The 14227-nt window shown below is 38.8% G+C and overlaps 1 protein-coding gene across 3 annotated transcripts; it reads right to left on the bottom strand.

Annotated features, from left to right (window-relative positions):
• Positions 1-1141: 1141 nt before the first annotated feature.
• Positions 1142-13061, bottom strand: Ttc32 (tetratricopeptide repeat domain 32). 3 transcript variants are annotated; one of them, XM_027937863.3, is made up of 4 exons: positions 12642-13061; positions 9000-9166; positions 1800-1924; positions 1142-1457 (listed from the first exon to the last, which is right to left on the bottom strand). In XM_027937863.3, exons 1-3 carry the CDS (start codon positions 12791-12793, stop codon positions 1803-1805), a joined length of 441 nt encoding a protein of 146 aa, XP_027793664.2. In that variant the 5' UTR covers positions 12794-13061; the 3' UTR covers positions 1142-1457; positions 1800-1802. The 3 variants fall into 3 exon arrangements, with proteins under 3 accessions (XP_027793664.2, XP_027793663.2, XP_027793662.2); XM_027937862.3 differs by having other exon boundaries at positions 1142-1924; positions 12642-13058; XM_027937861.3 differs by lacking the exons at positions 1142-1457; positions 1800-1924 and adding an exon at positions 4212-8200 and having other exon boundaries at positions 12642-13045.
• Between the last annotated feature and the right edge of the window lie 1166 nt (positions 13062-14227).

Below are 14227 nucleotides of genomic sequence, written 5' to 3' on the forward strand. Positions count from 1 at the left end.
CAGACTTAGTTACTTTTCAGCAGGGCCCAAATCTTCATTTAGAGCAAGTTCCTGGTTCCTTCTGGTGCTGCTGGTCCAAAGACCACACTGAGAATGAACGCAACAGGCCAGTGCTTCCCATGCCTTAGTATACATGGGAACCACCTCGGGATCAGTTAGACTGTAAAGTCTGATTCAGTAGGTCAGGCACAGGCCCAAGAGGCAGCATTTCCTTCTTGCTTCTGGCTTGCTGGGCATTGAACCCAGGGTTTCACACATGATAAGCACACACTCTACCACTGAGCTATACCTTTTTTGCATTTCTCACAAAGCCAGGTGATGCCAAGGCTGCCAGTCTGTGGACCACATTCAGCAGCCAGGGTGCTCCGTTTAGACCATCAGTGTCATAGAGATTGGAGAATGGGGGTGAGTGGGTTGATATTGGTGTAGAAGGTTTAATGGGAGTTGTTGGAACTTAGGCTAGTCCTTGAAAAATGAGACCATTTAAGTAAATGAGAAAAAGAAGGTGCTCCTGGAGAGAATACTTAGAAAGGCAGCAAAGGTAGAAAAGTGGACACCAGCCATTGTCACACGCTGGTGGAAGTGACAGATCGAGGCTTGGGGCTCCACGTGCAGGCGCCTCACTCCATTTGTGTCCACCTCACTCTCCCCATTCAAGAAGCTGGTCCAATTCCAATAAGTCTACTGGCAGCTGGTCTTCATGATGGAAATAATTATTGTTCTGTGAGCCCCAGACTGACAGCTCCCATTCCTGTCTGCTCAGCCAACTTGGATATTTTTTCACCTGGCTTGCTAGTAATGGTTTGTTGTTTGGCAGCCTGAGTGACTCCCACTTTTCTCTTCCAATCTCAAGTCAGAAGAGCCTCAGTTCTCCAAAAGTTGAGTGCCTCGAAGCCACACAGGGTGGTAATAAATTTCTCAGCAGGCAGCCAGAGCAAACCAGCATGTTTTGTATGGTGCTTAGTCATGGGTTCCTTTCCTGATTCAGTCAGGGTCATGACCAAATAAAGAAACACAGCCCTCTCTCTACCCTCCCTTGCCTTGGAAATCTTTAGTTTATAGGCTAAACCAACAAAAGACCCATCCTTTTCTCAATAGAGCTTCATTTGTGGGTGCGAAAACACAAAAATACACAAAAGGCTTGTTGCCTGAAAATTGGATTATTTATTGGGTACTGTTCTTGTTTCCAAGCCCTGCCCTAACAAAATATCACAAACTGGGTGGTTTATAACAACAGAGATTTGTTCTCTCACAGTTCTGGAAACCAGAAGTCCAAAATGGAGATGTAGGCAGAACCATGCTCCTTCCAATGACAGGGAAAGAATCTGCTCAGCTCTTCCAGTTTCTGGCAGCCCTGGGTACTCCTTGACTTGGGGCAGCACCACTCCAACTTCTCCTGCCATCTTCATAAGGCCTTCATGATGGAAGGTCCGTGACTGTGTTCAAATGTCCTTTTCCTAATAAGAACACCATTCACATAAGGACACTAGGAATGGTGGATGAAGGATCTGGCTTCCATCTACATCATCTTGACTAATCAGATCTGCAGTAATCTCATTCCCAAATAACATCTCATCAGAGGTATCTGTGGCTTTCACATATCTTTATTTTTAAATCAATTCCATTAAAGCCATCACAGGTACCTGTTACAATGCTGTATTTTTTTAAAAGTCCCTGCTGAATTTGACCTCTTAGAGACTTTCTTCCTCTAAGTTAAACCAGAAGTGTAAGCTGTTCTAAGAAAAATGAAAACTTAACTACAAATTGGGTCCTTTCTCAGGGTCTTATCCACCTCATACCTATTAGCCAGTGATGAATCCGCAAACTCTAGACAGCAAGTGCACAAGCAGATTCCGATTGAGTTGTTCCTTGGACCACTCCACACAGTTGAGGCTCTTCTGCCTGCCACACACAGTCCTAGGGGCTGAGGGTATAGGAGTGTACAAAGCAGACACAGACCCCTGCCCTACCTGCCAGTGGGAAGAAAACAGGCAGATGGAAAAAAAATACAGGGACATGAGTATGATCGGGATTTGCAATTTTAAGCAGAGTGGTCAGAAGAGGGCCAGAATAAGGCCAAGGGGCAAGCAATGCATGGCAGAAACAGCAAGAGCAAAGTTTTTGGGCACTAGCCTGAGATCTACCCCTCATTCTGGTGACTGTGTTGAAGTATACTTTGCAGATGAGAGCAAAGCAGGAGACTTGTAAGGCACAGAGTCATATCCTGGGATGAGGAGATGGAAGTTGCTGGAATCTGGGTCTGCTACTGGTATACTGAAATTGAAGTCAAGACTGAAGATCTGGTGCAGTAGAGATGCCATCAGCTACAGGTGCAAGACTGAAAGCTCGGTTTGGGATAAGGTGAGTTTTTGCCACATCAACTCTATAATCTTTAAAAGAGCTCTATAATTAAGTGGAAATAGGTTCAAAACAATAGACTGCCAAAAGAATATATTCAGAGGTAGTCTTGGTAGTCAAAATTGCCTAGAAAAAACAGTCACTAAGGTAGTGAACAGAAATACAAGTAATTTTTAAAGAAGTAACTGGCAGGAATCAGAAAAGGAGCTTTTAACCCATGGCTTCCCACTGTGTTGGTTAAAAGTGATTACTTCTGGAGGGGAACGTGGGGCAGGGTCTTAATTCTTCATTTACATCTCCTTACTATAATTGTCATTACTTAATTGTCATTTCCATATCCATAAATACACTTTATGACAAAAAATTGGCAATCATTTTTAAAATGGTTTTAAAATTATAGGCCTAAGAAAAATGAAGTAGATTTCTATGTCCTCATGGAGAATAATGGCCAAGATAAATTATTTAAGTTACCGAATAATGGTACATACAACATAATTCTTTGCATGTGTGTGCATACATGTGCCATATATATGTACAAAGAAAAAGGCCTGGAAGGGCAGATATGAACCATGGTGACCCAAGGGAGTCAGAAAGGGAGTAATGGGGGAACTTTCACTTTTAACATTATATTCCGCAGCTTTTGCTACTTCTTAAAGGAGTACTTTCACATGTGTTTTAATTTAAGATAAAGGTCTTCCCTATATTTTGCTTTACCCAGAACTCAATTAAATGTCCATACAATCCAAACAGGGCTGAATATTTTAAAGAAACAGGCAACATGAAAATAGAAACTTTCAGTCCCCCTTTACTTTTATACCTGATAAAAATAATCCTTACAGTGTTTATTTCTTTCAATAGCAGTGCTAAAACTTTGAAAAGTTAGGCATGGCTCCTAAAAGAACACGGAATGAAAATATGATAAATGTTTAACTCATTAATGAAAGAACCACCCAGGTGATAAGACAGCATTTGAAAAGCTAAGTATTTATGGGCAATGAAGAACTGGGAATAAAGTTGCCAGGTTAGATGCAAAACTGGTTAGCATTCTTTAGGGCAACAAAACCATAGCTTTTAGGGTTATCTTTTCTACCAGACAGTTCATTTGCATCTCCTCTGAACAAAAATTGACAAGTTACATGTAACCTCAGAGTCTGGCCCCCAATCAAGAGTAGAATTAAACAGTCCTCGAGTGGGTCTGTTAGACAGCTCGGTATGATGTTGAAAGAACATGCAATTCCTCCTTTTGCCTTTTTTCTAAGTGTTGGATGCTGTTTCTTAACATAAGATACAAATTTACATACTGGCAGCCACAGTTTTAAAGTTTCCAAATGGAGTTTGCTCATAATATTAATCTGCTTTTCACCATCCTTTGTGTCTGTTTTCAATCAGAAAGAAAAAAGACCAACAAGCAATTCTAGCATTGCAATAATGTTGCATTATAAAAATGAAATATATTTTAACATCATTTGGATACTTACCTTGATGAGTATTAAAACATTTTATGAGCAATTTAAATTTTTTATCAGGACCCAAAAAGTCTATATATCTGCTTTGAGTTGATGCCTGCCCAGCAACAACAACAAAATCATCAAATTGGTACAAACTGCAGTTTCAGATATTTGTAAGGATTTGGGGCAGACTCTGAGCAAGTTACTGAATTTCTTAGTTGCAGCTTCCTCCCCTGTGAAAAAAGACCTTCTTCACTGCCCTGCTACATGCATGACTGTATGCTGATCCACAGTGCTATACCATGGTTATGTACATATTCACAGCCCATAATTTCTGCTTTTTTACTTCCTTACAGGGTTGTTTTTTTTTTAAAGAGAGAGAGAGGGAGAGAGAGAGAGAGAGAGAATTTTTTAAATATTTATTTTTAGTTTTTCGGCGGACACAACATCTTTGGTTTTTTTTTTTGTATGTGGTGCTGAGGATCGAACCCGGGTCGCACGCATGCCAGGTGAGCGCGCTACCACTTGAGCCACATCCCCAGCCCCCTTACAGGGTTTTTAAATTGTCTTTTACTACATGGATTATTGTTTTTACCTATGAACTGTTTTTTAACCTAACAGTTTTTCTAAAAACTATATTTATCATCTTCCTTTCCTTTTCAGAAAGAGTAAAATGGGGTCTTTTGAAGTCTCCTAACATTATATATGAAATGCAACAAGTCTCTCAGTCTCCCTTCAACCCCCGACCAAGTGCCATTTGGCCATTTGTGATTGGAATCCCCTTCCCTTAATTTACTGTTACATTTTTTGAGAAATATGGGAAATGTTAAAATCCGAATTTATGTAGAAGCAGTTAAAATTACACACTTAGCTCACATAGCAACAGCACAGTCTGCTTTTTACTAGGCACTTGAAAAGTTAGAACACATGTATGTCAACAATCAGTTTTTTAAAAATAACAGTCTATTAGCCTAAACACCCTAAATAAATTCAACACCACAGCTGCAGGCAGAGACATACCTACTAATTTCCTTAACACAGCTTCTAGCCAAAGACTATCACATGAAGCAAATTAGGATCATGCTGCATATTTGGACAAAACCAGAAGTGGCATCTTTGATCTGTTTTGAGCATGTGCTATTATGTTTCTGAAGCACACCCATGCTTGGTCTTTAATTTGCCTAAAGGTGCTTTTCTGTGTTATAACACTATTAAGTACAGTTTGCATGCAGGAAGAGCACGAAACCCAAAAAGCTTGAAAAAAATGGTGCAGAAACTGAACATACTTTAAAACCATCTAACTATTTCAAATAGATGAATTCTATCTCAATAAGGCTTTTTTAATGCATTAAAAAAAGTAAACATTCATGTTATAACAGTTTTGTGAAAATTGCTCACTTTCCAATGGTTACACTTGTTTTCATTGTTGAAACAATTTGTTTTCTTGTGAAAAGTATTACGGAATAAAATGGAATTCATAATTTTTCCAATTAAAAGTAATACAAATATTTTTTGTTTAATGGCTTTTCAGTTAGAAAAAGCATTTTCAGGGACAAATGGAAGTTGTTAAGCAAGAGATAGGTTTAATTATTTGAAACTTCTCGTTAAACTTTTAAGGGGACTAGACCCAGCAGAAATGGGCTGTTGAGGCCAGAATATATATACTGAACTGATTTGCCCTGAGTGGTGAGGATAATTATATTATGCCCACTGAGAAAGACTTATGACCTACAAAATGGCAGAGGGCCAAGCCTATGTTTAGGATAGAGAAGCTAGTAAAAGACAGAAACCCAACATAGATTCAGAAAAGAATAATCTGATGATGACTAAAAGCTGACTTGGAAATTTAAGCTTGCTTTCACCAGCTGTACCATAGTTTGCTATCGTAAAGTCAGTCCAGGATTTTGTTCAGTTCCAGACTTCCGAAAAAGACAAATAGCTTCATGCTTCTCAATTAGTGTTAAGAATAACTTTGTAATCTCAAAAGTAACATGTCCATGTATTCTATTTTACTGTACTTTGAGAAAGACAATTCTTATAACAAACTATAATTCTCTTCTACTTTGTTTTTGTAGAGGGAAAAAATGGAACAATTCAATTTAGGTACTTTTCTAGTAGGAAAATGAAAAGAACTGAACAAATTCTGAAGTATGGGAACAATAATGAACTATCATAAGAGTATCTTTAAGGTAAATATCAAAGGTATTATTTAGGCAACCAGAAACTTAGAACCCAAATGTATAATGCCTCATTTTGAAGACCATAAATGAGGTAAATTTATTATTCCCTTGTTATTTCCAGTAACAAGAAAAAAAATAAGTCCATCCATTCCCAATAAGGAAGTGCTGATTCTGAACTTCACTGATATTTTTCCTTTAAAAGGATGAAGAAACTTTGAATAATAAAATCCAGACAACCAAATGAAATTTTTAAAACAATTTTTCTTTTTCATATTATATCTGATCCGAGGCAAGAGTAAAGTAAAGAGAATATAAGCCAAGAAAAAAATACAGTTATATAAGTAGCATTTAAGTATTTGATTCTCTTGAACAGAATAGCTTTAAGCTCTCCCAAGGTCTAGAGACTTTGCTTTAAAAAAAAAAAAAAAGTTTTCTTAAAAGGGATTTTTCTGTCTTCATGCAACTTTATAAGTTCTTTTAAAGACATTTCCAACAAACGAAAAGATAAATCTTATTGGAAAATGTGACTAATTCCAGAATATAGACTTTATTTCTGGCCATCTAACTTAATTTCCTCTTCATAGTCATTCACCTGCAGCCCAAATTCTCCATGTGTCTTGCCAGATATTATTTATGAACTACAAACAAGGCAATTAGTTTGTCTGCTTCGTGAGATCTCTTTTACTTAAAAATTAAGAAAATTATTAAGGCTGATGATGGTTATTGCATCTCAAATGGCCACCGAAGCTTGGCTGCGCCTTCCTCTGGAGACAACAGGCAAACACACTTTCCTTTCTCCCCAGGAGGGTAATTTCCATTCCAGAACAGCTTTCCTGCAGCAGCAATCAACTAGTTTGGTAGATCTCAAGATGAGGGTCTGTATCTTTGAAAGCCAAACCACAACAATAAAAATATTCCACTATAGATGGGACGTGCTGGCTTTGGCTTGTTTTCCCTTCAAGCTCGTCCCAGTTCTAGAGAGTCTCATCAGAACGCAATCGCTTGTTGGCAGCACATGATAAAATGGAACTTTCAAAGCTTTACATTTACCATGTGTTTCTGTCAAATCCTTACCTCTCTATCCACCCCACCCCACCTGCAAAAACATTAATTTGAACAGTGCTGCTTATATAGTAAGTATTCAGTAAAAGTTGATGACAATAATTATGGTCATTATCCAGAGACAGAAAGGTATGTGCAATATTTAAAATTCTAATGTCTTATCAATGATTTCTAGAGAAAACTAAGTATAAGTTGAGTTCTTTCAAACTGCTCTCCTGCAGGACATATCTTTATTTTTAAGCCCAAAATGTCTGTGTATCCTGGTCACATAAAAACAGCTTTACTCTCAAAGCAAGTGGAATGGGGAAAAAATGAGCAGGGGATGAATGATTCTAGATTAAAAGAAATCAGAGACATAACACAATGCAATGAAACCTGATTGGTTATAGACTCCGAAATAAAAATCTACACATTTTGGGAATAATTTGGTAAATCTAATTTGGACTGGATATGGAGGGCTTTGTGACACTTTAATTCATATTAGGTATTATAATAATATTGTGGTTATAACAAGGATGCTTTTTATTCTTGGAAGGGACAGGCTGAAACACTTAGGGGTGAAGTATTGTGATGTTTATCTTATTATGAAGTGGTTCAGCAAAATGTATTAATTTTAGACGTAGAGGAGAAACAAATGTGGCACAATGTTAACAACTAATGAATCCAAGTGAAGAACTTATAGATGTTGACTGTATTATTCTTACAACTGTTCTATAGATGAAAAATTTTTAATTATAAGTTGGGAATTAAAAAATTAAAATGTTCCACTGAAGAAAATACCATACATTTCTTTAAATATTTTACTATAATTATATGCAATTATACATTAATATTACTTATTTACATTCAACAGTTTCTCGACCTGAAATTAACAACTTTAAATACATGAACTCTCAGTACCAATGCATGAATCTTTTTATCTTAAATATAAATCAAAGTAGCTATTTTAAATTAGAGCCCCTAGACGCAGATGTAAAGATCATGAATTAACATTTCAACTGAGTTAAAAATTTCAATAATTTTTTTCAGTATTTCTTCTTTGTTTTTCTTCTTTGTCTAAAATAGTCTGTTTTAAGCTCAAAATAGCATCTTGAAATCCAGGATTTAAGTCTAGTACTTTCTTGAAATCTTTCAAAGCATCATCGAAATATCCTGTACCAGAACCCAAAAAATAAAAGAGAAAAAAAGCTGAGTATTTGTGAATGTTATTCATAGCAAAATCTGGATATACAACTTTTATGTTTATGAGCTTTTGACCACTTGTAGTATACCAAGTTTTTACTCTTAATATAGGGGTGTGTAAATTAATTTTGTGTGTTCTTATGGAATAATTACACCTAAAATTAACTGTGGAGGGCTGGGGGTAGAGTGCAAGGCCCTGGGTTTGATCCCCGTACAGCAGAAAAAAAAAAAAAAATGAAGTTGGCTATGGTTTATTTATAAGATTTAATAGGTTAAGTAGCATAAGTCCTAAAATTTTAACAAAACTATACAATTGCAGTAAAATTGAGAAATAGGAAATTAGTTTTATTTTTAATTTTAAATGAGAAACAGGATCCACAGTCCCTTTAATAAAGGGATCTGAAACTTCTTCACTTTCTATTGTCTCAAGGGTCTTCAGAGATCTTAACTCGGAAAAGTGTCACAAGTGACCATCTCCATCACCCTCATTATGCAGTTGGGAATGCAGAGGCACAAAGTAATGGGGTGCCCCCCACTCCTGCACCCAGGTCCAATTCCCACCCCAGTGCTCTGCTGTGATCTACAATGGCCATCAAAAGCCTAAAATAAACTCAGGTACTCTTCTTCCTTCCATGCTCCAATCCTAAAGTTGGTGTTACCTTTAAAACTTGATGACTGCTACATTTGTTTCACATTTAATAGCTCTGAAATAACAATACAATCAATGAAGGAAAGCAAAAATAAAGAGATAAATTTAAAAATTTCTTACCCAGCCTATAGAGTATCAACCCTCTGTTGTAATATGGAACTTCAAAACTGGGTTGAACTTCTATGGCAGATGTGTAGTCATCCATGGCTTCAAAAAAATCAACCTTCAAGTACTTGATTTGCCCTCTGTTGTTATACGCAGTAGCCAAATCCTCAGGGATGCATTTGCTTTAAACAAAAAGTTCACATTAAACACACAGTGTTACCAAATTCCTCTCATTTCCATTTTCATACTCTTTTGGGCATTGTCAAACTTCATAACCTATAACATGCATTGTCTATCTACACTGAAAAATCATGCAAGTAAATAAGGAACTGAAATGAATTTTTGTCTAATCCCGTTACTTTTGTAGGGCTACAGAACTAAGATGTCAAATTGAAAAGCACATGAATTTTATAGGGTGCTCAACACTCCTATTCACTGCCAACATGTTTTGCTGAATATAATATTAAAATGACTTCATTTTCTAAGCACACACCAGCAGGGCAAAGAAGACAGATCAAATCATGTTGAGCAAGAAGGGAAAGGCAGCCCAAAGTTCAAGTTTGCTACGGATGGATCACAAAGTGAACCACCAAATTTACTTTCAAAATTTGAAGTGACCTTAAAACAATGAGACTTGAAATCATCTTCCACCAAAGAAATAAATACAAGTTAACCCTAGATGAAAATTCAACACATTGATTCCAGAGAGTGATCTCCAGGATGGAGGTGCCCTCTCTTCAGCCTTAGCTGAAGAACACCAGGCTGGCTCCTGAAGGGAGGGTAGATTCCGGTTAACTTGGGAGTTCTGTGTGCAGAATCAGTTCTGCCCGTGATAGGCTCCAGAGATGCCCCAAGAGCTTGAAGTGAACAGACTTTCCTATGGGGACTGGACATCCTGCAGTTCCAAGAAGCCACCGGTTCGACAGGTCTCAGTCCCCTCCCCATTACTTGAAACTCTCTCTGTACTGGACAACTATCTGCACAGAGAATATTAGGGATTCTTCTCTGAGTCAGAGATGATTCTGTTTCCTTTCTTTTTTTCAAAAGTGACTCTCAAATTCAAACCAAACAGAAGCTGCAGATTAAACTTATCTGTCATTTCTTCATTATACCCCATAGTGCAAAGTGTAGTCCTTAGAAAATATCTGTGACATTGGTCAGCTACTTAACATATCAATTCTTTATCTTACATAAGTACTGTAACCACTGCTGCCAGCTGAGGTACTCAGTCTAAGTTTGCTAAAAATGGAGAGGAACTGCCACAATTTTAGAAAATCTCTGTTTTGTAAGCCCTTACAGATTGATACAAGATTACTTCTAGATGCCACTAACACCACTGTTAAAAGTTGGAGAACCAGAGGGTACAGGCCCTACATCTGTCTGTTAGAACACTAGTCGAACTGCTATCCAGTAGTTTGAAGAAAAAAAAGAAGTGTCAGGACTTCAGTAAAGTTTTAGTTATAAATTTGAAGGTTCAGAGTTTTGTTATAAATTCTTATATTCAAAGGATCACACAGAATGTTCAATTTAGTTAGATCTCACTACAACAAATTCTAAAAGCCTACTTTTTCATGCAGAAGTTTTGCTTCCAATTTTAAAGAAATGGGATAACAGTTGACACTAAAAATGTTTTTTTACGTTAGGATTTTTGTGAAGATAGTATTTCTTGTCATGAAATTTAACCAAGTTACCTAATCCAAATGTGGATTTTTAGCATTTGCTAGCTTTGGCAAAGACAACGTACTTGAAAATTAGATTACAGCTATGATTGCACCTTTGGATATTAAAAAGAAAATGTGATAAACCATTCAGAGTATAAGGCATTTAAAGATTGCAAATGGGGGCTGTGGTTGTGGCTCAACGGTAGAGAGCTCACCTAGCATGTGCAAGGTCCTGGGTTTGATCCTCAGCACCACATAAAAATAAAATAAATATATTTTTTTAAAAAAAAGAATGCAAACGGTGTTTCAAAACAACTCAGGGCCCCAATATTTTAAAAACAAGTTTAAACTCTGAAGGATATAGTTAGAGGGGAAAGTTAACAGAATTTAATTTCAATTCATGACTTCCTAGAGGAATTTTAGAGCTGTTAGGAAAGTGGAGGCTTATTTTACAGATGAGAAACTGAGGCTGAGAAAGGAGCAGTCCTGCAGCAAAGCCAAGATGAGAATACACACATGATAAAGTCCCTTCAAATAAGCCACGGCAAATTTTTTTTCCTGTGTTGGTAAAGGACCAAAATTACATTTGCTATGGACACTTGGGTTCTGGGCTGAGACATGCAATGGAGGAAGTCTAGTTGGCATCCACATAATCTACTGCTGAATATATTTTCAAACCTACTAGACAGGTCTATTCTGAGAGATCAAAACAAGGATAGAAAACTAAGTTTCCTATGTTTACCTTTTTTTTTTTTTTCAAGGGGGGGCAGTGTAAGGCAGAGATGGTGGCATCATCTCACTGTTCATTCATTAACTATCATTCTAATGTATTCTTGAGAGAACAATTTTATCTTTCTAGTTTAATTCTACGTGAGTTTAACACGGTAAGAATCAAGTCTTCGGTTTTTTTATTAAACTTCAAAAGACTACGGGCATCTAAACAAGAAAAATCAAATCCTCCAGGGGAGAGGAGGATGGTGCAGATCTCTCTCAATTGTCAAGGAAATCCAACCAGCCCCTTTCTGTTCTTTCCTCACCTTGGTCCATTCTACACCACCAACAAGTACGACAAAGGCAAAACTTGAAGCAACAACAAATGCTACACATCCAGGAATAAACCCCAAAGATGCTCTGGACAAGTGGATGTGGGCAGGTGAGGCCACTAAAATCACAAAAAAGAAAACAACCAGACTTTACATACTTCCTAGCAGAACCACACACATCTGCTTATAAAATGTTCTTGCCATAATGTTCGATTTTACTACCAATTCACAGATGACCACATTAAATGACATCAGAGGGATGCATTCAACAGATCCAAAATATGGAAACTCTCAAGACACAAGATTCAGTTTTCTCAACAAATAAACTGCTGGGGGTGGGGGGGGAGGAGAAAAAAAAAAAACACGGAGGAGGGCATTAAAGATTCGGAGTCCAGATATGCAACCTAACTAGAATCAATGGCTAATAACACACCAGGCAGTAACAGTAAAGTACTTGGGCCAATCAGGAAAGTCCCAACACTGACCGGTTGTTTGGTATCATCATGGTTACTTTTTAGGAATCCTTAATGTGAGGAAATGCCTTCCTAAACACCCTTGAACGGCGTGTCTGTGTTAACTGACAACGTTTAAGCGAGGCTGCGGCAAGGTGTTCCGACGAGCCACCTCCCCCCGGGTCTCGGATCTCCGCTAACTGCGGACGATAGTCTGCTGCGCTCCCCGCCTCGGGCTCGGGGAGTGACCGGGCGGCCGGACCAGGGGTCGGGGGCGGAGGAGGAAGCAGAGGCTGCGCGCGCGCGCGCGCGCGCTCCCGAGGCGGCTTCTCGAGGCGGGCTCCTGCCTCGGGTTCTCCCGGCCATGTCCTAAGCCTCGCCTCGGTCTTTCCGAAACACAACCGGCCCCGGAACTCCGGTGAAGTAACGTGGGGACTAGACGATCCCAGCCACGCACCCTTAAGCCCGAGACACTGTCGCCCCACCTCTCGCGATAGTTACCTCCCCGGATGCGCGCCGACGGGGGCTGCACCTGCGCCCTGGCGAATATAAGCGGAGTACAGCGCCTCGGCCTCCGCGTACTCCCCCTTGTCAAAATGAGCCTGGGCGAGTGCTAGGGTAGCATGACTTCCTTGCCCTTGGTGTCCTTCCATAGCGGTCGAAGGCCTGGCTCTCGGAGGGGAATAGGGGTTTACTTCTGAGGGATTTGAGGCGGCGCCACAGAGCTCCCAATGCACCCCGGAATTTAGTTTACCAACAGAGAACCTCGGCGTTACAGGGAGGAAGTTTGAGTCTTGTGAGGACCCTTCTTCTCGCGAGATAATTGGTCCGCTAACGGAACGCGCGGGAATTCAAGGGAAGCTTGAACAGGTTTTAATGAAGTGTTTGTCTTGTTATCATTGGTTCCACCTGTCTCCCTTCCTGCAAAAATCGACAGGTCGTCCCAAAGGATTTCTAAATCCACGTCTGACGTCGCGAGGCACGTGCCCTCAGTCACAGTGCACTAGAGCCCATTGTGCTGGAAGCGGAAACAGGAAGCCTGCGGTGGTTCTACAAGTGGCTCTGTTTTGCAGCTTGCTTCCGGTGCAGCGCCACGCTTCGCAGAATGCGGAGTTTGGGGTGTTAAGTAGACAGTGGTTACCCCGAGACATTTGGGTTCGAATCCTCTAGGCTTCGTGTCCCACGGCTCTGAGCCCGAATTCAAACCATACCCAAGGTTAGCTCCAACAACGGAGATGGCGAACTTTTCCACCTTAACCTCAGGACTTGTGTAGGGAAGGCTTAATTAAATCGTATACTGTGTAGAGAGTTTGCAGTCTTCGATATTTTGTTGTTTTAATGGCTTTTAACATATGCCAAAAGATAATATCATTTAAGTGTATGCTATTGGAAGAATGAGTTAACCATTTGAGGAAAAATACTTTTATTCCAGGTAAATTAGAAAGTTAAAATATTTTTTAAAGTCTCCAAAAATAAAAAGTAGGATGAAAGATAATTATCTCAAATATAAACAGGTCTTTATACATTAAAAAAAAAAAAAGGAATGCTATGGTTTTATTGTGTCCACCAAAGTTTGTGTGTTGGAAGTTGAATCTCCAATGCATCAGTGTCTGGAGGTAGATCTAATAGCAGTTATCAAGAGGGTTCCACCCTCATGAATAGATTAATGCCAGTTATTTAAAGGGCTTGAAATTGAAGCAATTTCTCTTGTTCTCTTGCCATGCTATGCCTTCTGCAATATTATGATGAAGCAAGAAGGCCTTAACCAGTTAAAGTCTCATGACATTGGACCAGGCTCCAGAGCTGTAAACCAAATAAATTCCTTTTCTTTACAAAATTACGTAGACTGTGGTATCATTACCGCAACACAAAACTGATGAAGAAAGAAAAAATTACAAAGAATCTGGTACAATTAACTATAAAAATTAGGCAGAGATGAAAGAAATTTTCAACTTACAAAATAATTATCATCTTTAACATATACAGAACTTAATGCTCAAAAATCAATTCTTGGGCATCTGTAGATTAAAAACTGGGAATAGTGAACAAGATGAAGTCCCCTGCCCCCACGGAGCTTACAGCCTAGC

Source organism: Marmota flaviventris, chromosome 14 (assembly GCF_047511675.1).
Source record: "Marmota flaviventris isolate mMarFla1 chromosome 14, mMarFla1.hap1, whole genome shotgun sequence".
In the NCBI taxonomy this organism is placed as follows: Eukaryota; Metazoa; Chordata; class Mammalia; order Rodentia; family Sciuridae; genus Marmota; species Marmota flaviventris.